At 39.4% G+C, this 27,773-nt stretch overlaps 3 protein-coding genes across 4 annotated transcripts; all 3 read left to right on the top strand.

The window, feature by feature from the left end:
* Nucleotides 1–41: 41 nt before the first annotated feature.
* Nucleotides 42–10,296, top strand: LOC125236352 (coiled-coil domain-containing protein 42 homolog). Of its 2 annotated transcripts, none has more exons than XM_048143130.1 (8): nt 42–511; nt 1,592–1,793; nt 2,925–3,098; nt 7,081–7,159; nt 7,561–7,700; nt 8,177–8,338; nt 9,591–9,691; nt 10,162–10,296. In XM_048143130.1, exons 1-8 carry the CDS (start codon nt 399–401, stop codon nt 10,196–10,198), a joined length of 1,008 nt encoding a protein of 335 aa, XP_047999087.1. In that variant the 5' UTR covers nt 42–398; the 3' UTR covers nt 10,199–10,296. The 2 variants fall into 2 exon arrangements, with proteins under 2 accessions (XP_047999087.1, XP_047999088.1); XM_048143131.1 differs by lacking the exon at nt 42–511 and adding an exon at nt 870–938 and having other exon boundaries at nt 10,162–10,292.
* Nucleotides 10,297–13,868: 3,572 nt separating this feature from the next.
* LOC125236719 (putative odorant receptor 85e) lies at nt 13,869–27,536 on the top strand. Its single transcript, XM_048143639.1, has 8 exons — nt 13,869–14,334; nt 14,541–14,666; nt 15,268–15,497; nt 15,938–15,971; nt 23,037–23,215; nt 23,971–24,060; nt 26,398–26,553; nt 27,205–27,536. The coding sequence occupies exons 1-8, from the start codon at nt 13,869–13,871 to the stop codon at nt 27,259–27,261; spliced, it is 1,338 nt and encodes a 445-aa protein (XP_047999596.1). The 3' UTR covers nt 27,262–27,536.
* Nucleotides 16,366–21,361, top strand: LOC125236349 (cytochrome P450 6B2-like). Its single transcript, XM_048143126.1, has 3 exons — nt 16,366–17,596; nt 17,903–18,147; nt 21,177–21,361. The coding sequence occupies exons 1-3, from the start codon at nt 16,482–16,484 to the stop codon at nt 21,350–21,352; spliced, it is 1,536 nt and encodes a 511-aa protein (XP_047999083.1). The 5' UTR covers nt 16,366–16,481; the 3' UTR covers nt 21,353–21,361.
* Nucleotides 27,537–27,773: the final 237 nt, after the last annotated feature.

The following is a 27,773-nucleotide window of genomic DNA, read 5'->3' as shown; positions in this document are numbered from 1 at the left end:
CAGTCCCACCTCGGACTTGTGACCTTTTTCACCAGGTCATCAAAAGAAATGTTCATATTATTTTCAACGCTCGGGGGACAAAATGTACCTAACAATTTCAAAAGCTGCGCGATTTCGCCAGACATGGCGAGCAAAGTCCGTCAACGTTGTGCCAGTGCCACTTCATCCAACAGCTTTAACTAACTTTATACTCATATACCAATCAAATACCAATACAGCACAAATGGCGCCAAAATCACAAGCGGACTTAACAACGACAACCTCCCGCCCGCCCGTTGCCCAGCAACCATTCTCTGTTTATTTCGCTCAGTGACGTCTCTCCCGAACCTGACGTCTCCACATCCCAGCTGTTTCTTACCATTTTACAAAGATATTTAAATTAATACCGAATATAAAGAATGAAGAAGATGTCGCTAAAGGATTTGGCGCCCATCGCGATACCGCACGGGCCGCCGGTGGAATGCGCGGAGGAATATTATAACTCGTTGATGCAGAGTTCCATGATTGTGAAGTGAGTTTCGTAACACTTTATACGTTCAGTGCCAGAACGTGCTGCGAGCGTAGCTAACACGGGAATACTTGCACTTACCTATAGGTAATATAGGTATAGCAATTATAACAAAAACTGACTAATTATACAAAGGGAACCCGTGTCGCCGGATTTAGTTTCAATGATTATCCGAAGCAATATACTTTTTTTTATTTTTACCCACGACGGCGCGGAGATGGTATATGCGTTTAGGGTGAGAGATTGTGCGTTTGTTATTGAACAGATACATACTATATAAGTTGCAATAAGTACTTAGGTATCTACTTAGGTAATTTAGTAGTTCTAAGAACGAACCGTCACAAAGGTGCATGCCAAAATTACAGTCCAAAGTTCGTCCTCCTTTGACTCTTCTGATGATCTTACAATGAGGATATGATCCAGAATTAAGGTAAGATAACTAGATACACAAAAAAATTATACATGCATCGATTTTATTTATTTTTAGGTAAGTACCTATAATATATATAGTTCAAGAGCAGAATGATAATATACACTGTGTTACGGCCATTAGTTTCAGCGCTCTGAATTTACGTCATGTCATAGTTGATTTCCTAATGATAACAGTCCTAATAGAAAAAAATATGTCTAAGTATCTAATATTAATTTATTTTTTTATAGCGAGGCACTAAAACTGTCCACTTAGTTGTAATTGTGCGTGCTGAACACATGAGGTTCAAAGATTTCCACACAGATAAACCCTTTAACCGGCTTTAGTCCAATAACCTTAACAGGGCAATTCCACGTAACTGTAATGTAAGTGACCACTTCATTGCATGTTTTTTTATTTATGATGCAAATTGAAGTCTTAATTTATCTCTAGATAAGCCTACTTTTAATCCTTAGATAAATATATTGATATTTAAATTAGCACCATGAATAAAAAAACATGCAAATAATTGGTCACTTACATTACTCTGTTACATGGAATTACCCAACATATACAAAATTGTGTCGTCGAAGTGTGATAAATAAGACAAATCTTCGTATGACTTCGTACCGTCAAAAAAAAATCTAAGCAGATTAAAAAATGTCTCACTCCAGAAAATACCCAGTATGGGACGTGGCGCGCCCAACCCCGCAAGTCCTGATGGAGCAAGCCCGGCGAGACCTTATGGAGGCGGAGGAGAAACTGGCTGAAAAGCGAGAGGAGGAGGCGAAGAATCGAGCGGCCATGGATGTCAAGTGGGGGGAGCTGAGGGCTAAGGAACTGCTGTTGAAGGAGTCGTTCATCAGCTTTAATAAGGTACGAAGGTTAGCTGTATCGGCACATCTCGGACACTGGCGATGAAATATATGAAAGAGTCGCGTTCCTAGCACACAATCTAAGCTCGTGTACGTGAACGCGTACCATGTTTGTATGAGTGAGATATAACAGGTCGACTGTTCGCTTTTTTGACAGGCGGTAATTGTGAGGTAACCGAGAGGGGGTGGGCGGCACTTAAACGGGGAGCGGGAGTGGTCATACTGTACGATAGTACTCTTTATTATATTGTGGTAACGGTACGCAGATTTAAGATTAAGTATTTAAATCTTATTGAAGGGAAATTCGACTTCCAACTGACTGCGTTAAACGTTTAACGCAGTGTTGCCAACTCGAATTTTGAAATAAGGTATTTTCACTTCCACATTACGAAGTTTCACTTCTTTCAGGAAACTCTTATGAGATTACTTAGGATGGATTAAACATGCTTTGTAAAATGAAAGCCGACACAATTCCAAAATTAGAATTGCACGGCCATACACATTTATTTATCTAGTAAATAATTTGATTAAGGATAAATTATCAGTACCCACAAGTCCCACAACACAATACACGAAACGTCTTTACATTATTTTCTTTGTCATCCTACCGGACTGCGCCATAAAGGAGCGACAGAGTTGCTTTTTTAATTTTACTGGCTTTTAAATTTAATTTCGTATCTCTTGCTTTCTGAAACACCTATAATTTTAAATTGAACGTCTATAATATCTTATTTCCGCTACCTTAAGGTTGTCTGGAAGAAATCGACCTGGACTGGAAGAAGACCGCCTGTTGTTTACTTTTATTTGTGTTGCTTCTTTATTTTGTATTGTTGTATTTTATCGAGGTGTGAAATAAAGAGTATTTGTATTACAATACAATACAATACAATACTCTTTATTGCACACCTTGATAAAATACAACAATACAAAACATGGAAGCAACACGAATAGAGGTAAACAACAGGCGGTCTTATCGTTAAAGAGCGATTTCTTCCAGACAACCTTAAGGTAGCGGAAATTGATAAATTTACATAATGTCAGTAGGTGTCAGCAAATTCGAAGAAGTAAACTTATCGCACAATATAGACAATGTAGAGTATTTGTATTGTATTGTATCTTCTGTAATTAACAGTTCATTCGAGAAAACCAAGAGAAGCGCGACCGAGCCGAGCGCAAGATGGCCGCTGACGAAGAGGCGCTCGAACGGAAGACGCGGGAAACCGAGGCCATGCGCCGGCGCGTCGAGGAGATGGAAGAAGTCAAGCTCATGATGGAGAAGCAGGTTAAAGACTACACCATCTATGAGGTGAGTTCTGTGATTATATAAATAGAAACGAGCTTTTGACAGACATGACCAAAATAAGACCATTCATGCATTTCGTGTCTATCAAAAGCGCGCATCATATACTCGCTGTTAGTTAGGACATATTGGACATCAGTTTCCCCAAAGTGGCAACCGCTGAGCTATTTTGCCTACAACCAGTTATCGCTATTCTAGCCCAGAAACCTAGCAATGCTTTTATCAATCAATCGGGTTAGCGTTGACGAGAGAAAATGGGGAAGGTTAAATGGCTGCCGATGAAGAGGAGCGCGAACGCTTGACGCGCGAAACTCAGGCCATGCGCAAAAGGCCATGCGCGCGAAGAAGTCAAGCTCATGATAGAGAAGAAGGTTAATGACTACACCATCTACGAGGTGAGTTTGCAGACTATTTTATGAACAGTGAGCCAGAAATACTCAAGACCAAGCAAAGGTGTAATTAAGTGTTTTAAAGAGATGAATTTTCAGAAACAAACAAGACGTAATTACATACACAGTAACATGTTAGATGATGTGAGTGAAGCAATAATTATAATGAACAATGAGACTAAAGATGCGGAAAATTGAAGCTATACCTATATCTGTATTCTCTGGCGTATATTGAACACTAAATATAGCCTGACAAGATTTTATTTGACCCTGAAAGAGTGTCGCTACAAACCGCTTTCATATGGCAATAATGTTCGGACGTCATGTATAATGGGGACAGCGTGTACTGGTTTCGCATAAATATTTCTAGAAAATGAAAACAGGGTTTTAGAGAATCTAAGTTTAATAAGCATGGTTTAAATACTCGCTACTTGTTTCCGTACAGCCTAAAATCCATGAATCTTGTGCCTTTATCCGAGTTGTCGATGTTTATTTTGTTTTTGCGTGGGACCTTGTTTTATACTGGTGTCAATGATGTAACGGCTTCCTTATTTCCATAGCTGGGCATTAACTCGTTAATCCGTTAATCGTTAATTAACGAAGTTAACATTTTGGTTAACGGATTAACTTTTAAGTTAACTTTAAAAAATGTTAACGGATTCGTTAACTTCCGTTAAATTTCTTCGAGTCCGTTAATCGTTAATCCACTTCCGCACGCGCCGAGTAAAACTTGCTCTGACCGCTACTGTAAAAGCCCGGACTACGGCGAAACCTAGGATTTCCCCGAAAATTCACAGTCTACAGACCAATTGGTGTCTTTGGATCACTTGTTCGAGACCTGCTAAAGTTTATTAGTCCTACTGGACCCATCACTAACTGGGAATTAGAATGTAAATCATCAGGCATGACACACAAATCGCGCAACCGACGTAGCGTTGAAAAAACCGGAAAAAATCAAATGTTTTTTTCAGGAGTTTATGAAATTTTCGTTTTTTTCGGTTTTTTTCGGGTTTTTTAGGAAAAAAACGAGCACATTATTAATTAATAAATTTATTTAGTCACTCAAATCACTGTCACTCTCATCATATACTTCAGTTATTTCTTCTTCCATGTGGTCGGTGTAGTCCGTTTGTAGGTGCAAATTCGCCCGAATAAAGATTAATTTATCCCATCAAAAACGTAAATGTGAAATGAGAGCCAAGTTCAATAATATGATAAATGCCTTGGTTGTTCACTTCGACGACTTTTTTCGTCGAAGTGAACAACCACTAGAGAACGCTTATTAATTAATATGTCTATCTCGCATGTCTCAATATATGAGCCAAATTTGACACGTTTATGTAAAATAGTTTTTGAGTTATGAGGGGGTCAAAAGTGGCTCCAAATGGTTCGTGTAATATAACACACGGTGCTGCTCGCCAGTTCTGTTACTTGAACTTGGCTTGACACGCTACCGCTTGTCTAGATTAAGACGCTTTGGCAATAGCCGATTTCTGTCTCTGGTGTCCGTCCAAACAATGACCAATTTCTCTCAGCTGTGGCGGACGATGGAGGAATACTGAGCAATCTAACTGCAATATTTGACAGCAGTTTGGTAGAACATAACCCTTTCCACCAACTCAGTGGGGTTATGTTCATGACAGGCCACCAAATAACTTCATTTGCCCAAAAGCCTTCTTTTGCTCTCTGCATACTCGGCGAATTCAGCCATCAAATACCCGTCAGTAGTAAAAAGCAATGTGTAAAGGTTTCAAAACCTTTAAAAAGTCAAGTAAAGCATAGTTAACATAGTATTGGCACGCGTTTAGCGACGAATAAAAAAAAATATATTTAAAAATTAAAAAAAAACTGATAATGACATCTTAATTTTAATACGTTGATAACTCTATATTAGAAATTTGGTTGATCTAACTTTTTGCGTTTGTAAGTTATTGATGATGGACGTTGACCGGCGAAAATGCACTGTGAACAAATACGTGAAAAATCCCCTTGGTCTGGGTCAATGATTGCTAAATTGTTGAATTTCCAGAAAACTACTAGGCAATAATTATTGCCCAAATCATTATTTCATTAAAGGACAATCAAATAATAGTGGCAAAATAATTCAAAATATCCACTCCTTGCGGTCCACACGGAATCAACAGACAAAAAAGATGGATGAAAATCTTGTTCAGAGGATGATGAATACTATTTTCAGAAAAGTCCGTAATTTTGTGCATAAACATACTGAATGATTGAAATATATGTGACACGCTATAAATTAATAAACGATCTTTTATATTCTGCAATAAAAAATATTGTTTACTTTTTTCTTTTCATTTAAAAATTAAATTCCTCCCATCGCGTACCAATTCTAAATTAACTATGCTTTAAATACTTTTTAACTGAAATTTTTAAATTGAAAACTGCATTCGGTTTTTTTCAATTCGTTTTTTTCGGTTTAAATCGTTTTTTTCCGAAAAATACGAGCCGAAAGTTTCGCGGTTTCTTTCTATAAATTTCTGAAAAAAACAAGTGAAATGGAAAAAAACCGGGAATTTTCCGGCTTTTTTCATCGCTAAACCGACGCATCAAGCCAGCCGTCGTTACCGTAGATCACAACTTCGATTAGAGGTGTCTAAATCCGAGGAACCTACGCACCATTACTACGACCGCATGAATGACCCAATATCTACAGGTCACCATGGTATGGTAAAACCTAGGACTTACCGAACCAACGTCGGTATAAGTCCAAAGAGAACAATATTTATTAACATTTCGCTTTTACCCATTGGCAGCTGGGAATGCTGGGATTTCTTAAAGATATTTTTGCGAACTTGGTCTTTTACAGTAACATAAATAAACTTACGCAAATACTAAATAGTTGATAACTGATGCATCTATTTAGTATTTGCGTAAGTTTATTTATATTTTTACTGTAGCGTAAAATTATTTTTTATCAGGATTAACGGATTATCGATTAACTTTAACTTCCGTTAAATTTGTTGAAATGTATCGCTTTAACGATTAACGAAGTTAACTTTTATAGTAACGGATTAGCGATTATCGAAGTTAACTATTTGATTAACGGTGCCCAGCTATGCTTATTTCTATAAATCATTTTCACGGCTGAGCTACAGACACCTTAAATAAGAACAAAAAATATATTAAGCTAAATCGAAATTAAATAATCAGTACAGGAGAACTGCACTATACATTGTCAGTACCGGACATGTCAACAACCGATTTCGGAACATTGTTATCGAAATACTGTGAAATCCTTCATCCTTTTTTGTTGTTAGTAATTTATCTCGTTAAGTATAATTATTTTCACTTTTTTAAATATTATTTTGGGCATATTTACAATGAAACCGTTAGAAAATCTAAAATATTTACTTCTCGTTTACATCACTGACATTCAATGACTGTCGACGACGGGTGTCAAATATTAATCCTTGCCAGTAAAAGAAATTAGTTCAGCTGAAAATCCGCAACGTGGCGAGGGTCAAATAAAAACTTGTCAGGCTTTTACTTATAGATTTATGTTTTTACTGTGTGAATGATAGCAAGTGTTTTTTTTTAGGTTAAGGTTCTGTAGTAAATCGTATATTTCTTTTCAGGATTACTTGATGGCAGTGGTGAGAAACTACCCAGAATTCAAGCAACCTCTGGATGTACTCAATCGATATGAAGCGTTAGGTAAGCCGTCAATCAACGAAGCAAATATTTGGTGTAATAGTTACCGTGCGCTTGCGTTTACAATCATACAACTATTTACAATAGCCAACATTAAAAAAAAAGTTAAAGCGTCTTGTAGCCTTATTTTTTGGAAGTTGGCAAGAAAAACTGTTGGTAAACTCAATTAAACATAACGCGCTAGCGACTTCAAAATAATTTAATAGTTTAGTATACTCTGCCAAACAAGTCTGTCAGTAAATAAGAACAAAGAAAATTACATTCATCCTTTTCTTTAAGGTGCTAAAGAAAAGGATACCTGTAGTTTCCTTAGTTCTTATTTACTGACAGACTTGTTTGACAGAATATATAAAGATTTTATACTCTGCTACCTAGTGAGTTAAATGACTCGAATATGTTTGTAGCTGCTGCGAAAAGCACGCTAGCCGATCGACAAGAACACGACCTGGAGATGCTGGAAGACGCAAGAAAGGAGATAGCATCCCTCACCGAGGAGAAGAAACTGTTTATCATGGGGCTCAACAACAAGCTTGCAAACTTGAGGGTAAGAGAAATGGCTTTAAGAGCAGATCTGTAGGCTGATATTGTAATCACACAGTTACCTAATGCTTCTCTTTTATTTTTAATTAGACTCTTTTAGTGTCCCACTGGTGGGAAAAGCTTGTTAAATACCAATTTTCTGGGAAAATGTAATGGACTTTGTTTGTGGAGTCCTGGAGTCCTGCAACTACGGCCTACAAGTTTAATACTTTCATTGCTAATAAAATACTAAGGTATTTTGGATTTGTCTGATTTAGTGTCATGTCATTTATTAAACTGCTTATGCTATACCATGTGCCTAATAAGTTTCAAATTACAGTTGAGCAATTAAGAGTTTTGAATGATTCACGGTTATTTTCATTAGACTTATATTGACCGGGATATAGACCGTGATTACCTTTCCCAAATGATCCAAATGTGCGAACTATTCGGAAATTGCTGAGTTACACTGAAATGACATAAAATCACATCTTGTTTCAGTGGGAGTATGACCAAGTACGCAACCGCGTGATAAAATGGGAGCTGGCGTTACACCGGTTGAAGGAAACGGCTGCGAGGCGCCACGTCGAGCTTTGTCACGTCAAGGCCGCTATATACAGTCTCTACGTCAAGATCTGCAAGAACAAGGGACTCTCTATCGAGGTAACACCATCAGCTAAATGTAAAGTCCATCCTACCGGACTGCGCCAATTACGATTCCTTTAAAAATAGACCAAGACTAACCCCTTTATTCATAAACGTTCACTAAAGTTAAGAAGCCGATAATAATCGTTTGTCCCTTTCCTTCGTACCAATACGTCGAAAAGGGACAAACAACTTTTATGGAAACTTTTATATTAAAGGAAAAAAAATTAAAAATGTACGCTTCCGGCGGGACTCGAACCCGCATCTTCTGCAATCCGTGCATTCCTCTTATTTAACCAATTGAGCTACGGAAGCCGAGCCGGACTTCGCAAATTTTTCCTATTTTTTTCTTTAACACTTTCGCTACCAAGAACCCGACTGTCGGGCACACCGCTCGTAGAAGCGTAGCCGATTACATGGGTTTCCCCGTATGTAGCGAAAATGTCGTAGCGCCGCGTAGAGCCCGGTTTCGAAAGTGTTAATATAAAAATGTTTAGAATCGTTAGTAGACATTTTTGCTAGTAAAAATTTAATAAAGACTAACTTGCCATATACCATGCACAATAACTTGTTAAAATATTGAGAGCTGGCTTTGTACCGGTTAGCACGGTTGCGAGGTGTCACGTAGAACTGTCACGTGGAACTGTGTCACGCCAAGGTTACTATATACAGCTTTTGAGGTAATAAGATTAGATGAATGTAAAGCTCATCCTACCAGACTGCGCCAACTTAAAGTTGAATAAATTATCCGTCCGAGATCATGTTTCTGCGTTATTTAGATTTAACGTTCTCTATTTGTGTTTGAGATGCGATTTCAGCTGTATCCTACCCGACTGGCGCCATTGAGATTTATTATTTATCGAATAAAGTGTAACTGTATTAAAATACCATATTATTAGTTTGTTACTTCTTAGGTGCTGGAGCTCTAAAAGTAAAAATTTTAATCTTCTTTCAGTACCTACCTTTCTTTATCGATGCTAGTACCACACCTTGGACACTGGCGATCAAATCAATGAAAGAGGCGCGTCCCTAACACACATTCTAAGCTCGTGTAGGCGAACGCGAACCATGCTTGTATGAGTGAGATATGACAGGTCGACCGTTTGCGTTTTTGACAGACGGTAACTGTGAGGTGACCGAGAGCGGGTGGGCGGTACTTTCAGCAAGGAGCGGCAGTGGCCATACTGTAGGATAGTACTCTTTATTATACTGTGCTGGTACAAACTTGTTATACCTTATTCTGTTCCATAAATCTTTGTCTCAAATCCAGGTGAAGCCTCAAGACTTCGAGCAACAGCTGGTCGTGATTATGAGAGCATTGCTGGAGTTGAGGAGGATCCACAGGATCGCTGCCAAGCGCTCTAAGGAGAAGTAAGTTTTTTTTTCATGACAATCTTAAAACAAAAATACACATTTCGTCACTACTTTGAAAAAAACTTGTATCTTCTTCTGTAAATGAAAAGAAAAATGTCGTAAGTATGTATGGAATGCGTATAGACTTACTGTGTTTTAACTTTGAGTAGCAGTGTGAGATACGGGATTTTTTCAAAGTAGTGACGATTTTATGAACAACGTTCAATGTCAACACCATACTTGAAGTCGCGCGCGACAAGGCAAGTTGTGCTAAAGGGTGCCGTAGCCGTCGCATTTCTGCGACGCGAAACGAAAACGAAACGCCGCGAAAGGTAGTCTGGCTCTGTCGCGCTAATACACAGGAGCGATAGAGATAGATATCTACGAGCGTTTCGTTAGTGTTTGTGACAACCGGCTACGTAACTGTGTTAATTCCTACAATTTTTTATTTCAATATTTATAAATATGTATTTTTCTTCTATTTTTAGGGGGGATGCAGAATCGGCGATGCAGTCTTCGAGCTAGCTTTTTATTAACGTTAAATAATATATTGTTATAGGTAATTTTATTAATCATGGCCAAATTTGTACGTAACATTTTTGTTTGTTCTTTATAGATGTTTTTCTGATAAAATAAAATAATAATAAATGACATCACATTATTATGACATGCTCTGTCTAGTTTTTTGTCGTCCAGCGCAACTTTCGTTGAAATTCGTGTAATGAACCTTCCTTTATGCATATTGTAGTAGCAAAGTTGTCTTTTGCATACTTTCTTTTTTGCTATTTTTTATTTTTATTAGTGTTGTATTCATAAATTGTTACCTGTCGTGATTGTTTTCACCGAATGGCCTCATCGGAAGACCAGCGCTGGAAGTCGCCAGCAACATGCTGAGATGAGACCATTTCGTGGCACTTTTGTCTGTTAGCCTTTGTGTGTATGGTTACTTGTTTGTGTGTCGTTAATTTTTGTGTATATTATATTGTTATCGTCGTTGTTAAGTGCTTACGAATAAAAAAATATTCTATTCTATTCTATAAAATATTCTAAAGCAAAATTTAGAAAAATTATATTCTAAATAGGCATTTTCGCGAAAAAAGATTCAAAGACCTTTTTTGTAAAATAGGTGTATTTAATGTTTTTCCTACTCAGAATCACAAACCCTTTCGATCCTACTAGGTAGAAAAAGCGTCTCAAATTTAATTTTAGAGATCGTTACCATTTTTCAAACACCTTCTACAGCATTTACAAAGTGCAATGGAAAATACGCAAAACAAAATAATAGAAAATTTTGGGACCACTTTTTTGTCTCTTGTTTTTTGGCCTAGATCAAAAGGGCTCGTGATTCTGAGTAGGAAAAACATAAAATTTACCTACCTACCTTAGAAAAAAAATTTTTGGTGATAGTTCTCGCGAAAAATGCCCAAATCTGGACGAAAACTATTGTATTTGTCCCTAAGTGCGTTTTCACATTATCCGATCCGCTATCGGTTGTAGGGGACCGGTGCGTATCGATCGGTATAACTTTTTTTGATATATTTTTAGTCGTTATAACGATCATTTGATATAATTATTGAATCGTATAACAACAAATAATATACTGATAAATTGTATAATTCTTATTTAATATAATGATCATTTTTTCGAATAACATTTATTATAACATACTTTGAATATAATGCTTATTTGCTATAATAAATAAATTGTATAACACAAATTATTTCTAAAGCCCAGTTAGAATTGCACAATAAATTAGATCCATCATTTACCAGAAAAGTAGATTAGGTATATATCTAGAACTGTGACCCTTAAACATACGTACTGCTATCAGAAAAGTAGGTTAGGTTAGGTTAGAACTGTGATCCCTTCAAAAAAAGAATAAAATTAATTCATGAAATGTTTTATACTGTTTCCTAGTTATATTATACTAGTCGTATATCAATATATAGTTATACCATACCACGGTTATTACAAATAAGTGTTATACGAAATAATGATTATACAAAATAAAAGTAGATATTTTGTGGTTATACCAAATGTTAATTATGTCAAATGAGTGATTATACCCTCTAGATATATACCAAATGTTGTTATATCAAATGTTACTATACCAACAAAAGTTATACCAATCATTACACACCCGGTTGTAGGACCTACCTCTATATCCATACTAATATTATAAATGGGAAAGTGTGTGTGTCTGTTTGTTTGTCCGTCTTTCACGGCAAAACGGAGCGACGAATTGACGTAATTTTTTAAGGGGAGATAATCGAGGGAATGGAGAGTGACATAGGCTACTTTTTGTCTCTTTCTAACGCGAGCGAAGCCGCGGGCAAAAGCTAGTTATTTATAAAGGATCTTCTTTTTTATTTACCATCTTTGATATTTACCTTTGACATCCTTCCTACATCCGATATCGGATCGGATGATGTGAAAACGCTCCAAGTATTACCTATATCTTCAAAGTTACCTAAAAGTCAAACCTTAATTTTGCCATCAACTACAAATAAAATAAAATACTTGCAGTTGTTTACGTAATTGTACTAGGTATATAAGTAAGTGCCCGTGTGGTGACGGGTTAAGAATTTCACCACCCCCTTTCTTCCCGTGGGTGTCGTAGAAGTCGACTGTGGGATATGGGTTAAATTGTGGCGTAGGCGAGAGGCTGGCAACCTGTCACTGCAATGTCACAGTTTCGTTTTCTTTCAACCCCTTATTTGCCAAGAGTGGCACTGAAGCCTAAGTAGTTTCATGTGCTCTGCCTACCCCTTCGTGGGACACAGGCGTGATTGTATGTATGTATGTATGTATATAAGTAACAAGAAACGTCGGAAAGTCACTAAGTAAGTACTTCTTAATTCTAACACTAATTAACAAAATTATTAGAATTGCTACTACAAACCACTTAACTGTTCAAACTTTGTCCTGAACAGCTTTAATATTCCAAACGAAGCTTTGCTTTGCTAATTAGTTAAAGTTGGGTTAATAAAGAGTTAATTATCCACACCTAAGGTCGTGATACACTGTTTCTTCGCAGTAAATTAAGTGTGAAGTAACTGTAAAGTATTACGAGTATTACGACATTAAAGATAGAAACAAATTATGGAACGCGGCTGACGATCGCCACTGATAAGTGTGCAAAAACATCCAATGCGCCAGATTTCTGTCGGACGTCCAAACGCTCAAGGCTACGTCCATGGCTTACGTCCGACAGTTTGCACAATTCAGTGTATCATTATCTAGATCGCGGTAGTGGATGGCGCCCGCCAGATGCGTCCCATAATTTGTTTCTAGCTTAAGTCTCATTTGCATATTCACTTAAGACGATACGGTAGGGGTCAATTCTCCATACAAACGCTCTCGACTGTTTCCTCCCTGGTTTTTGAAGATAGAACAATGATTTTTTCAACACAGATTGTTATTATTTTTATCTGTGTCGGACCGTTTTGATTTTTTTGATATTCTGCTTTTTAAAGACTCTAGAGCCAATCAAAAATTTCCAAAAACGGCCTTTTTCATTGTTGCACAAAAAAAGGTGTGATACTCAAGATTGGTAACAATTAACCAAAAAAAGCTAAACGGTCCGACATAGATTATTTCATTGTTATTCAGACTCTCAAATTTCGTTCCGATTGATTAAGTTTTGAAGGAGGAAAGAGTCGAGAGCGGAACCTCGATTTTAAAGATTTTTTTGAAATATCTTTTGACTGAGTTGTTCAATGGACAATTTTTTTTAGATAAATCTAGTTAATAACACTTGTATATTTAACTAAAATTCCCAAGTTAAAAGCGGGGCTCCTTTCCATTTTAGCATTTTCGCTACCGTACCCTCTTAACTTACACGCTTACACGTGACGCACTATGATCCTACAGGTGGAAAAGTAATCTTATACAACCGTCAACGGTTAACATATTACGTTGTAATGCTAATTACTAGTGTAGTAGTAATTAAGGGACCTCCTAATCACGTTCGATACGCCGCTGCACTAGAAACGCTACTGCAATTCTTATATTTCTTATCTGAATGTAACCTTTAGGTATTAATGTGTGAGTGATAAAAATGCACATGGCTACTAATTTTACTTACAAAATAGATGAAGTGTGGACACACCTTTAGGTTTGCATTCTTAATAAGAACTACAGTATTTAAACCCCTTTTTAATCAGCAGCGTCCATTTTACGATCAGTCAACAAGATGGTCGCCAAAGATCAAATATCCGATTACACACACTTCTTACAACTGCCGTTAAAAATCGTCGGCTGTTGGGATTGGTTTCCGAACACCGACAACGAAATAAAAATAATACTAAACAATATCTACGTTGCTTTAGTTCTTTTTGTGCTTTTAAACTTCCCAATTACACTAATCGTGAATTTGTACACAGAATGGGTGGATATCATGGGCAGTTTGGACAAACTGGCCGATGGTTTACCTTTGATCGTATCATTAGCCGTCGTCATATACTTTGCGATTTATAAAGAAGAGCTATATGAGTTGGTGGAGTTTATGAATGAGAATTTCAAGTTTCATTCGGCGAGGGGCTTGACTAACATGACGATGGAGGGTAGTTATACATCGGCGAAGAAGTTTGCGTATGTGTATACGGCGTGCACTTTGTTTAGTGTGACTATGTACGTCGCTTTGCCTATGGGTTTTCACTGTAAGTATTTATTTTTATTGTCTTTTTCTGATAATCTTGTCCTGTCCGTCTGTCCGTTGAGTTCATTCTCGTGCTAGTCCAAAGTTGAAGTCAACGACACGACACGACAACGCAACGTTTTATGAAACTGGGATTTTCCAGATTGTCATGATTGATGTAAACATGCTGGGAGTCTTTGCATGATGCTGTTAACTTTTATTTCGCAGTGTGGACGCACCAGCCTCTTCAAAACTGGGCTTATATGGACGCCGAGCGGAGCCCTTATGTGCTATTGGCGTTTCTCCGACAATCCCTTGCGCAGGCGTTTGTCGGGCTCGCCGTTGGTCAGCTAGGTCCGCATTTCTTTCTGCACAGTCTTTTCTGGTATAGGCTAGTTTCATATACATACAAAATATTTTATGCAGTGCACGAAATAAAGCACAACATAATTAGAAGAAATATATGGACAGTAATTATGTTTAAACATAATTTCTATTTAATAAGTCAAAGAGAAAGATATAAAGTAAATGAATTGACCGTGACGTCTCTCCTCAGTATTTTATAGTAAATTCCATATTAGCAAATCGTTTTGACGGTTCTTAAAAAGAAGCTGATTTGACTAGTAGGAAACTAGCATATTATCAGCCGAATGATATTGATATCCTGCACGAAGACCTCTATCAAATGATGGCTGGATCCTTTCTTTCTTACTTTATCAGCGGCCGACTAGTGATTGCTCTGTGTTTTGTAGGCCAGTGATTGACCTTAGTCGCACCTGATGGAAAGTGACGACAACGCCGAGGTTGTAGCTCGCTGGTTCAGTAATAGCCTATTCACTCTTGACTGATGTGGTTGATGCGGGTTCGAGTAAATTTGTAAATTTTTTCTTTAATATAAAAACTTTATAGTCACCTTATCCTAAGTATTTTACATGTACCTAATGTATTTTTCCAGGTGTATTCTTCGCGACAAACTCCATCCTTCTCTGTGGTCAACTAGACTTGCTCTGCTGCAGCATACGAAACGCTCGCTACACCGGCCTGCTGCAGACTGGCGTTCCACACAAGGCTCTGTTACGGCAAAATGGCGGGGCCTATACTGGAATAGTGGATGATGAGAGACATAATTACATCTACAGCAAGAGTCGCTTGGGAGATTCGGCGTATAATTACGATAAGAAAATAGTAAGTAGACATATATGTCAATAGGAAAAGGGGAATAAGGGAAAAACCCTCTAGGGAAAGACACCGGCCTGCTGCAGACTGGTGTGCCACAGAAGGCTCTGTTACGGCAAAATGGAGGGGCCTATACTGGGATTGTGGATAGTGAGACATAACTAACTACATCTATAGCAAGAGTGACTTGGGAGATTCAGTGTAGTGTACCGTTATGATAACAAAGTAGTAAGTAGAGATACCTACTCTTATTTTTGTAGTTGAGCCTTATGTGGCACATAAGACTCTGTTACGTATAAATGGATGGACCAAAGAGTACTCACGGTCTATATCTCGGATAATAAGTTTGATAGTGAAACTAACCGTGAGCCTTTTAAGTAAAACATTTGACTCCTATTTTCTCCTGTAGATACCCCAGTTACTGTGATTCATTTATGTTTTTTCCGCAGACATCCTATTTTTCGGATCGGCGTAACGATTTTGGTAAGTGCTGTAGAGTGTAGAACCATTTTTCCGACCTTATACAACACTTAATTGTTTACAATTCAGCTATCTGGAGTCTGATCTTGTTTTGCTCCTCCCTTTCCTTCCTTTAAATTTATATAATGGACTTTTTGCGTAGGTAAATACAAGCCAAGTCTTGAATTACATCACTTTTTTTAAACAAACAGACAAAGCATTTATTGCAAACATATTGTATGTAAGTAGGTACTTGGTTATATTAGGAATAACTTTGCCTTTCCACATTTTCTTTATAAAAGCAAACAATATTAACAGGTTATCAATTAGATAACATAGTAGATAATGTATAAGTAAGCGATTGGAATTATCAAATCAATGAACAATAAAATGATCTTTTATAAGTGAAGTTATAATATTCGTCTAAGCACGCATACGTTCTAATGTTTATCATATAGGTACTTACTAAGCGGAGACTGCGACTGCCGACCGGTATCATTATCTGTGTGACCTCGAGACTACTCAGTTGACGCTATGATTCAGCTCATAGCGGTGTGCGCAGTTGTTGCTTACTGTCTCTACTCGCTCAGCACTCGCGGCTACGACTACTGGCACAAAAAAGGCGTGCAACATGAAAAACCGCTCCCATTCATCGGAAGCACGGGAAGAATCTTTGCCCAGAAGATGAGCATGACTGAATACTTCACGGATTTGTACAGAAAATATCCAAACGAGAAACTGGTCGGATATTACTTTTCGCGAGAAAAAGCTGTAGTGTTGAGAGATCCGGAACTCGTGAAATGTGTTTTGATCACGGATTTTCAATATTTTTACCGACGCGGAATAAATTACCACAAGGATGTCTTCGAGCCGATGTTCAAGAACCTGTTTTTCGCGGAAGGTGACCTTTGGAAACTGCTGCGGCAGAGGCTGACGCCGGCGTTCTCGTCCGGCAAGCTGAAGGCGATGTTCCCTCTTATCGTGGAGCGGACGGAGCGTCTTCAGCGCACCGCCGCTGCCGCAGCGGCGCGCGGCGCGGAAGTGGACGTCCGAGACCTCATGGCGCGCTACACCACTGACTTCATCGGCGCCTGCGGCTTCGGCATCGACGCCAACTCAATCGACAACGAGGACGCTCCGTTCCGCAAGCTGGGGAAGCGTATTTTCACCCCTTCTCTCAGAGACATCATTGTTATTCTTGCAAAATGGTTGGCACCTGATTTATTAAAGCATTTAAAGACTGTTCCTCCAGAAGTTGAACGGGACACGTTAAGTTTAGTGAGGGGTATCATGGGGCAAAGAAACTACCAGCCTTCCGGCAGAAATGATTTCATAGATCTGTTGCTAGAATTGAAACAGAAAGGCAAAATTGTTGGTGAATCGATAGAGCACAGAAATTCAGACGGCTCACCGAAGTCTGCTGAGTTGGAGATGGACAACTTGCTGATGGCGGCGCAAGTGTTCGTGTTCTTCGCGGCGGGTTTCGAGACGTCCTCGTCGGCGACCAGCTTTACTCTGCACCAGCTCGCCTTGCATCCTGAGCAGCAAGCTAAGTGCCAGGAGGAGATCGACGAAGTGCTTACCAGATACGGCGGAAAGCTGTGCTATGATGCCGTAAACGAGATGAAATATTTGAAAATGTGTTTCTAGTAAGTATTATAATTATTATTTCATTTTACGATCTAAGAGTACGGTAGCATCCTGAACCCGAGATCCGCTTTAAACTTTATCCTTAGAACTGCCATATAATGTCTTTGAGCGCTTAGAACATAGGCAAAAGTTGCAAGAAAACCAATGCAGTAAGACCTAGTACCAATTCTATGTTCCAACCGATCAATCAACAAATACCATGCTTGCTTCTTCTCGGCAAAGGAGGTCAACTACCTAAAATTTTAATGTAAGCCATGCATGTTCCAGCATGTTCTATGGGGTTTAACCAACCATGTCCTTTTCAGTGAGAGCATGCGAATATTCCCTTCCCTGGGTTTCCTGATAAGAAAATGTGTTCAGCCCTACACGTTCCCCGGAACTGGCGTGACCATAGACGAGGGTGTAGCCGTCATTATCCCGGTCCAGGGTCTGCAGACTGACGAGAAGTACTTCGAAGAACCGGAGGAGTTTCGACCGGAGAGGCTCGACGATAACCGGGTCATGAATCATGTGTATTTGCCGTTTGGGGAAGGGCCTCGAGCGTGTATTGGTAAGCATTATAGTGATTTAGTACAATATTTAGTATTAATTAGTTATTTAGTTTTAGCGTGCGCGCCCACAGGCGACACAGTTGCTCGGCGACTATCGTATTTGTATGAAAAGTTGCGTCGCCTCGTGTGCGCACTTTCATACTAGGCCATGGTCGCGACAAAAAAGTCGCTGCCAAAAGTTTCCTTGGGCATTTTCCGCAAGTCGACAAACATTGTGCCTATTTTGCGTGAAATAAACGAGGTAGCAGTACTCCAGCTCCCCAGCTCCTCTACAAATCCTAGCAGTGTTTTCAGGTTGCTAAATGCCTTTTTCAGTGTGTTCGGCGTACCTACCTAGGTACTTGTTCCTATAGTATAGGTACTTCTACCTGTTTACACTCCACCCCATATAACCATAATCGGTCGCCGTTCCTACGCAAATCCTCCTATTTTGTGTACACACAAATGCTTAGTCGCGGTACGGTCGACGTTTAAGCTAGGAACATACTACGCGGACGTCCGTCGTAAAACGACCGCGACCGCGACCGATCAGTGTGCACAGAACAAAACATCCAGCGAGCCAGATTTCGATCGGACGTCCACGCGCTCAAGGCCACGTCCACGTCCGTCGACCGATAATTTGCACGGTCATATGTATTTCCATTGTCCAGATTCCCGTCCGCGGTCGATTCACGACGGACGTCCGCGTAGTGTGTTCCTAGCTTCAGTCGCGGCGACCCAAATGGGGACGATTGGTAACAGGCACAAATGGTCACAGAAGTGACAGAAGTGTGCACTACGCGTGCACACATTGTTACCGTTTGGCGACTACTTTCCCAAAATCATTCGTTCATTTCATTCTTTTCAAATGGCGACTGTCAGAGACGTCAAAGTAAAAAAGAAATAAAATCATTTGACATTAAAATGTAATGGCGTAAGAATTTGTTAAAGATAAATATTGTTTGCATTTTTAATATAATGTGGGCTAATTACCATGGCCAATTAAATTGCTCGAGTGATTTCATAAAATAAGTCTAAATTTATCAACGCGCCATCAATTTACCTCAGTTTAACCAGTAATAATATTATTGACTACTCGGTGTTTGCGTGTTATGTATATTGATTGGTGAAGTTTTAGTGCTCCGGTGCATATACTATACTGAAATAATAAAAATAATGCCTAGAAAACCAATAAAGTTGTTAAAATATGGATTAAGACGGTAATATTCCATGTAAAAAACAGTCGCCAAACGGTCACCAAATGGTCGTCAAACGGTCGCAAAATGGTCGCAGCGTACACGCGTGACCGAAAGCAGTGAATATTTATTGGATTTTCAAAATGGCTAATGTATTCATTTTTTCCAGGTATCCTCAAACTTTATAAACAATTAAATAGGCCGTCGTACTCAGTTGTCCTCACTAAAGAAGATTAAAAAAAATTGTAACGTGCGTACCGAGCTGCTGGGTTGTAAAGGATCGGGGATCATATTATTATAGTCTTCTATAGAGCAACTAGTATTTTGCGGCATTTCACAATTGACACTTGACTTGTTGAAGTAGTCGTCATTAATATTACTATCAACATTAATTTCAGCGATCTGTACTTCTTTTGTCAAGATTTTTGTATAGATAAGTGTCCACAAATTTGTAAGGTTAAAGAGACATAAATAAAACGTAGTAGAGTAAATAATGTGTTTTTTTTGTAACCCAAACAAAATACTTGTAGATACGAGTGCGGAAAAGAGGAAAATCGATACAAGTAGCGATAAATTAATACACGAACGAAGGGAGTGTTTTAAATCGACACGAGTTGTGAATGTCCTTTTCGCACGTGTATCGTACGACGATTTTCAGTACCTAAATCTAAGCTAAGAGTTTCGACCAGACAAGAAATGAATCATTGCTTGATTTGCTCGCACTACTGCGTTAAAAAAAGCAGCATCTGTACTGAAAAAAACTATCATTGCGCAACAGAAATTCTATTAATATCACAGAAAATACTCTATTTCATTTGATTCCTACTTTTATTGTGTAAAGCAACACTACACTTCATTTTTATCAATAAGAATTAAAAATTATATATTTAATACATTAAGTAACTATAAAGATCTATTTGTATAATCATTCTGCACTTTTCTTAACTTTCCCACATTTCTATAAAATGTCGAAGAGTGCTTAAATGGTCGTCGTTGTATATTATTATTTAATTCGCTCATATTTAAATGATTCAAAGCAACCAGTCCACAACTTCACAAGACAGTTTGAGAAACCTTCGTATTTCAGATTGTCATTTGCGGATACAGTGGTTTAGGAGCAGTTCGGTAATCAGACCTACACATGTGTGTACAAATTCTGTCAATGTCACTGTCAGAAACCGTTCTGACAGTGACAATGACAGCCACAAATTCGTCCACATGTTGTTACCGTTATGTGTGCAAACGTCGACTAATAAAGTGTCGTTAAAAGTCATTCTGACAGTGACATTGACAGCCACAAATTCGTACACATTTTGTTACCGTAACGAGTGCACACGACGACTACATTTTGTTATTGTATCAATACGGTCGCATTGTTTGCACGACGTTACCACGCGTTATGTCGCATTTGACAGTTAGTTACTGATTTGAAGATTTTGCGACTGAAATGGTTGTATGGGTATACTCGTATTAGTTAAATAAAGCGTGTAGGTAATATTATCTTCGGTTACCGCGATAGTTACTCATGAATAAAACTATGGAAACGGATTAAATTAACCTGCCTTAGAAATCTATATTATTTATGGTCATGGTTCGTTAATATTTCTTGTATGTGGGTAGCTTTTGCACATTGCAATTCAGTCACCCGTTGACCACGAACGCTGTAAAGTGTTCGAAACGTCGGGATGAACGTGTAAATTCATTATATACGCGATTGAATCCGTTTCCATAGTTTTATTTCAAAGCGTGTAGGTACGTTAGTAACTTATTAATAATCTGTGCCCATGATTATGAATTTTTTTGTGCCAAATTGAGGGATAAGCCCATATAATTATTCTATTTTGCCATTTCAGGAGAGCGTTTGGGTCTGATGCAGTCTCTGGCGGGACTTGCGGCGCTGCTACACCAGTTCTCAGTGGCGCCCTCTGTCAACACCAAAACGAACCCTCCCAAAGACCCCACGGGACACGTTGTGCAGAGCATCAAGGGAGGCATACCGTTACTTTTGAAGAAGAGGAAAATAGACTAATGAAAAATGGTGGCTGTTTTTTATTCTACCCTAAAAATAATCTACCTACACAGATCTGCGCGCGCACCTGCTAGGTCCCGACAGAATATCAGCGCTGTGGCACTTGCGACAGCAATGCAGCAGCACATGCTGAGTCGGCGCCTTTTCGCAATTGTGTCGTGATAAAAAAAAAAACTAAATTGTCAAATAGTAAGCTAGGAATTAGTTCTGTAGACCTAAGTTGTATTCTTATAGTTCTTAATTTTTTTTTTGTCATGATATTTTTATGCAATAAAGTTTTTATCTATCTATCTATCTATCTATCTACCTTATTCGTAGGTAGTTTAAAACAATACACTCCTTTTTTGGGGCAGTCGTGTAAAAATCGACCTTGACACACCTCGGACAATGGCAATCAAATATAATTATGAAAGAAGCGCGTAAATGAGTCTAGCTCGTCGTGTAGGCGAACGCGTACCATGCTTATGTGAGTGAGATATGGCAGGTCGACTAGCCGAGTTCTTGACAGGCGGTAACTGTCAGGTAACCGCGCGAGAGCACTGGGCGGCACTTTTTTTTGAGGATTTTATGGCCTGGTTGGGCGGCACTTTCAGCGGGAAATAGAGTGGCCATACATACGATAGTAGGTACTCTTTATTATACTGTGACCTTGATGTCAAATACCTATCTAATATATGCTATAGGTAGCAGTGGCGGCTGGTGAAAATTTCTGCTAGGCAACACTGAGCAAAAAGAAACCTACCTTAACATTAGGTACTTTACTAGTAATCAATTTTAGGCAAGCCGGTGGGAATCGGCTTGTATGGACCAGCCGCTGATGATAGGTAGGCGGTCTGGCGATCTAGCACAACTTGCGCCCTCGCCCGCTTGAACTAGCGCTTTATTTATGTAGCGCGCAAGAACGCAAGTAATGTTAGTATAGTCTGGCAAAAAACAGTAAGGTACATTAGGGTAATTCCGAATGACAGAAATGCTCTAGAAATTCCGAAAGGGGAATCTTGATATGATGGAAATAATGGTGATTTTTATGCAATTTTCTTAATTAGACTACTTTTGGAGCGCGAGTAGCCTAGGGGTAAGTGCGTGCGACTTTCGTTCTGGAGGTCGCGGGTTCGAACCCCGGCTCGCACCAATGAGTTTTACACTTATGTGCGAAATGACATTTGATATTTGCCAGTCGCTTTTCGGTGAAGGAAAACATCGTGAGGAAACCGGACTAATTCCAATAAGGTCTAGTTACCCTTCGGGTTGGAAGGTCAGATGGCAGTCGCTTTCGTAAAACTAGTTCCTACGCCAAATCTTGGGATTAGTTGTCAAAGCGGACCCCAGGCTCCCATGAGCCGTGGCAAAATGCCGGGACAACGCAAGGAGGATGATGATGAGACTACTTTTGGAATTACCCTAATGTACATAGTGTAATGTATGTAAATTAAAGAGTACATAGTGGCAACATCGTAGTGCTGTCCATTTTTATATTATTTTGAAACGAACTCTTTTTGCCAGGTTTACAAAGTCTCTCTAATGTATGAATGTAGGTACAGGCTGGCCAAAAAGGGTAGAAATTAAAAAGTGGCAACATTTGGAGCTTTTATTTGCATACATTGATTGGAAAGGGACCACACAACAATGTTGCCAATTTTTATTATCTCCGTTTTGCCAAACTATAGTACATTTTTTTCACCAGATATTTACGACGCCGAGTTCGACGCAGCGACAGCGGACGCGCTGCGTGAATGCGCTCGCGTCTGCCAAGTGGCTGCCACGTATAAGGACAAGTTCGAAACTTTCATTTCTCCTTTACTGGCTCTAAGGGTGGTTCAAGTTACGCTGTATTTGTGTACTCTTCTGTATGCGGCTAGTGTGGTGAGTGGGAGAGAGATAAGTAGATAACATTAGACTATGTCTAATACATTCCAAGTGATGTGCTCGCGTCTGCCAAGTAGCTGCCAGCCTGCCACGTATAAGGACAAGTTCGAAGCTTTCGTTTCGCCGTTATTGGCTCTGAGGGTGGTTCAAGTTACATTATATATCTGTACTCTTCTGTATGCAGCTAGTGTGGTAAGTTGGAGAGAGCTAGCTATGTAGTTTTTAATAAGAATGTTTTAAAAGTTCCAAAGGATGTGGCTGTCTGCCAAGTAGCTGCCACGCATAACGACAAGTTTGAAGCTTTCGTGTCACCTTTACCACACCTCGGACACTGGCGATCAAATATATGAAAGAGGCGCGTTCGTAGTACACAGTCTAAGCTCGTGTAGGTGAACGCGTACTATGCTTGTATGAGTGAGATATGACAAGTCGACTGTTCGCGCTTTTGACAGGCGGTAATTGTGAAGTAACCGAAAGGGGGTGGGCGGCACTTTCAGCGGGGAGCGGGAGTGGCCATACTGTACGATAGTACTCTTTATTATACTGTGCCTTTACTAGCTCTGAGTGTTGTTCAAGTTACACTGTATTTATGTATGTACTCTTCTATAAGTGTGGTAAGTTGGAGAGAGATAAGTAGATAATATCAGACTATGTTCACAAGCTATACGTGCCCGCGTATGCCTCGGCGCTACGCACAAGGGCAAGTACGAAATCTTTTAAAAGTGATTTTTTAGGCTCATTATTTGTTTCAGAAATTGGAACCAACCACTGTGGAATATTTGGCCGCTGTTGCTTTGGATATTTTTGTTTATTGCTACTTTGGCAATCAAATCATCTTGCAGGTAAGTTTCACTGTCTACTCTAGAGATGGGCCGAATATTCGGTAAATATTCGGTATTCGGCATATTCGGCAAGTTTTTCAATGTTCGTATTCGGCTGAATTAGTTCGGTTGCATTGCCGAATATTTACCGAATAAACAAAGTAAATACATAACTAATGAAGATCTTACGTATTCTATTGGATAATAAGCTCCTATTTTTAACCCCCGACGCAAAAACGACGGGGTGTTATAAGTTTGACGTGTCTGTCTGTCTGTCTGTCTGTCTGTCTGTCTGTCTGTCTGTCTGTCTGTCTGATTGTCTGTGTGTGTGTCTGTCTGTGGCACCGTAGCTCCCGAACGGGTGAACCGATTTCGATTTAGTTTTTTTTGTTTGAAAGCTGAGTTAGTCGGGAGTGTTCTTAGCCATGTTTCATGAAAATCGGTCCACTATGTCGCGGTCGGGGGTTTTTTCAAAATTTTAATTTTGTGGTTAGGTTATAGTAGCTTTCTAAGGAACTACTAAAAATGCGTCAAAATATAAACACAATTATACAGTATGTAAACTAACGAAAACCATTTACTGTAACCCGTAAATGTCCAGGTGATACTGAGATACTTTTACTATGGGACCAACACCCAAAACGCGAAATAAAAATTTACTTTCCCATAGGAAATACTTACTATGTATAAAATAAAACTACCTATGAAACTGTCAGAAGATATTTCCGTGATTTCGGGGTTGACCCCATAGTAAAAGTTTCTCAGTATCACCTGGACATTTACGGGTTACAGTAAATGGTTTTCGTTAGTTTACATACTGTTTAGTTTAAGAGTTGAGAAGAGTTCAAAGTTGTTTTAACTAAGTTTTAGTTATCCACTAAATCATAAGAACATAGTTGTAGTATGTATAAACATTATCGATCATTTCATAGTTTTAATCTTAACATTCGCTTTAAAAATATGGCGTAACCTAATATTCGGCCGAATGTTCGTTACGCCATATTCTAGCTAGCGAATGTTCGGTTCGGTAAGAGGTGTACCGAATGTTCGGCCGAATATTCGTATTCGGCAAAGTCCATATTCGGCCCATCTCTAGTCTACTCTTTTTACGATCTAATTCCGGCTTTCTAAAGGTATAAGTTGCGTTGCGTAAGACAAGTAGGTACAATTGATAGGTACCAATTAAAATTGGCGCCTTTCTGGCCTTCCTCAAACTGGTGCTTACTGCATTCAAAATCGGCCCTTCCGGCCTAACCGAATGACAATCATTGACGCTAGACGCCGATAGAAACGTAGATCGACGAGCGATAGATGTAGCTAATTACGATAACGATATTATCGCAAGCGGGTAAGTAATGGGAGAGAAAACAAAGGAAAAGGTGGATGGACTGTGTGAAAGCTGATATGAAACGGAAACAAGTGAATGATGAGATGACGGGCGATCACAGATGTCATATATACCATAGATCAAGTAAACGTATCTAATTAGCAAAATCTAAATAGTCAAATGAACTCAGTAAAATCCACTGAGTTGTCCGTCATTAATCGCAGCTTGCAGCTTTCGGACGTCAATTTTTGTAAGTTGAAGACAACAAACACATTAAAAATGCCACGGTACGTGATATTTAATTGCAACAACTCAAAAATTATGAACACTCAGGGCTTGAGACATATTTAAAATCACAGGCAAGTAACAACTTCAGTACAAAATCTGGCACGCTCGGCCAACATACAAATAGGTGAACTTGTTTCTTCTATCTAAATTTAATTCTGTGCGGGCGATAAAGGTATGGAAGAGAATGCTGCGCCGACCCCAAATGACGGGGATAAGGGCAGGCGAATGATGATTATCGCAAGCGTTTGTGCATTTGGCTACGTAGGTAGGTACAGTGGACCAAGAAAGTGGTCTACCAGTTTTGACAAAAGTTTCTGTGAGCTCTAACGATAGCTAAGGTTAACTTGACACATGGCATGATGTAAAATCCATAATAATATAACAAATGGGAAAGTGTGTGTCTGTGTGTGTGTTTCTTTGTCCGTCTTTCACGGCAAAACGGAGATATACGAATTGACGTGACTTTTTAAGTGGAGATAGTTGAAGGGATGGAGAGTGACATAGGCAACTTTTTGTCTCTTTCTAACGCGAGCGAAGCCGCGGGCAAAAGCTAGTATCTTATATAGAGAGAGCGATTGTCACTTACATTGCAAGGGGAAATCGACCTTGTTGTCTCATGATGTTTAAAGTGTTTAAACCAACCTCAACCTTAGGGTGGTAAACCACATTTTTGGTCGACTGTACCCCTGTTTCCAAGTTGTAGACATAGTAAACCTAAATTTTCGTGTACTTCCTTCACCCAGGCAAGTCGCGTGTCTATAGCCGCTTACCAAAGCACGTGGCACGCTATGGGCGTGCGCTCTCGACGACTTTTACTCAACATCCTACTCACCAATAAGAGGCCTGTGACCGTGCGAGCTGGCCGGTTCCTGCCTATGGATCTGCATACTTTTGTTATTGTAAGTACCTGATGGCATTGGATTGGACACATCCTCAGAAAACCTGATACCCACCTATCCAAAATGGCCCTCACCTGGAATATACCCGGAAAGCGCAAACCATGCCGCCCTAAATCGACCTGGCGTCGCTCGGTTCAGCTGGAGCTCAGGGTGCTAGGCATGGGGTGGGAGGAGGTTACCCAAACTGCCTAAGACCGGAGTAAATGGAGAAATATGATTCGAGCCCTGTTGGGGAGCAGAGGGTAACAGGATGTAAAGAAGAAGAAGTACCTGATATGAGTTATCGGCGACGAACAAAAGATAGACGCTCCCGTAAATAGAGGCGAGCGATTTATAGTAGTTCATCGCACAGCGACGAACGAACGACGGAGTTTTTTTTTATTTACACGGAAGCGACTGACTTTTGTTCGTTTCTCTAGCCCAGCCACGACTTTGGTCTAAGCGCGACAGCGGTGAGCGGCAGCCATACGTGCGAATGGAAAGTCCTATCGCTGTGTCTCACTCCAATGCATGGCCGCCGCTCACCACTGTCGCGCTTAGACCAATGTCGTGGCTAATAGGTCGTGTCATATCCTCCTTCTCGGTACTTTTCATGAATATTCACGGATCCGTGTCTAAGAATGCGAGGTTAATTTTTTATTTTTGTTTTAGATAATCAAAACATCTTTCTCCTACTACACACTACTGGACAAAATCAACAACCACTAGGTCTAAGCTAAAGTCTGTCCAGGAATATAATGACTATTGTGAAAACGGCGCTGTTATTCTGATGTATGCGGTAACAGCAAAGTTTAGTATATGAAGAAAATAGTTCTAGTGAAATTCCACAAAATGGTGCGTAGTCACAAATTTCCTTAAACAAAGGATGCTATAGACTAGACAGCCAAATAATAATACCACTACCGAACGAGATGGTCACATACAAATTATAATAAGAATGACAGAGAGCAAAATCTTATTTTTTGTCTTTGTCATAGTTTCACTTTTCCGCCGTTGCCACAAACGAGTTTGTGAACAATAAAGCTAACTAATTTAGGAACATACTACGCGGACGTCCGTCGTAAAACGACCGCGACCGCGACCTATCAGTGTGCACGGAACAAAACATCCAGAGAGCCAGATTTCGATCGGACGTCCGTGCGCTCAAGGCCACGTCCGCGTCCGTCGAGCGATAATTTGCACGGTTATGTGTATTTCCATTGTCCAGATTCCCGTCCGCG

Source organism: Leguminivora glycinivorella, chromosome 19 (assembly GCF_023078275.1).
Source record: "Leguminivora glycinivorella isolate SPB_JAAS2020 chromosome 19, LegGlyc_1.1, whole genome shotgun sequence".
Classification (NCBI taxonomy): domain Eukaryota; kingdom Metazoa; phylum Arthropoda; class Insecta; order Lepidoptera; family Tortricidae; genus Leguminivora; species Leguminivora glycinivorella.
Note: the sequence above shows the minus strand (reverse complement) of the source record. Positions and strands in the feature narration are given on the sequence as shown.

Bases quoted from the DNA above. Each gene is read 5' to 3' on its own strand.
- LOC125236352 (XM_048143130.1), top strand. From the start codon at position 399: ATGAAGAAGATGTCGCTAAAGGATTTGGCGCCCATCGCGATACCGCAC. The intron at 3,099-7,080 runs GTGAGTTCTGTG...ATTTCTTTTCAG, and splicing joins AAGACTACACCATCTATGAG to GATTACTTGATGGCAGTGGT. The intron at 8,339-9,590 runs GTAACACCATCA...TCTCAAATCCAG, and splicing joins ACAAGGGACTCTCTATCGAG to GTGAAGCCTCAAGACTTCGA.
- LOC125236719 (XM_048143639.1), top strand. From the start codon at position 13,869: ATGGTCGCCAAAGATCAAATATCCGATTACACACACTTCTTACAACTG. The intron at 15,498-15,937 runs GTAAGTAGACAT...TTTTTTCCGCAG, and splicing joins ATAATTACGATAAGAAAATA to ACATCCTATTTTTCGGATCG. The intron at 23,216-23,970 runs GTGAGTGGGAGA...TATTTGTTTCAG, and splicing joins TTCTGTATGCGGCTAGTGTG to AAATTGGAACCAACCACTGT.
- LOC125236349 (XM_048143126.1), top strand. From the start codon at position 16,482: ATGATTCAGCTCATAGCGGTGTGCGCAGTTGTTGCTTACTGTCTCTAC. The intron at 17,597-17,902 runs GTAAGTATTATA...TGTCCTTTTCAG, and splicing joins TATTTGAAAATGTGTTTCTA to TGAGAGCATGCGAATATTCC. The intron at 18,148-21,176 runs GTAAGCATTATA...TTGCCATTTCAG, and splicing joins AGGGCCTCGAGCGTGTATTG to GAGAGCGTTTGGGTCTGATG.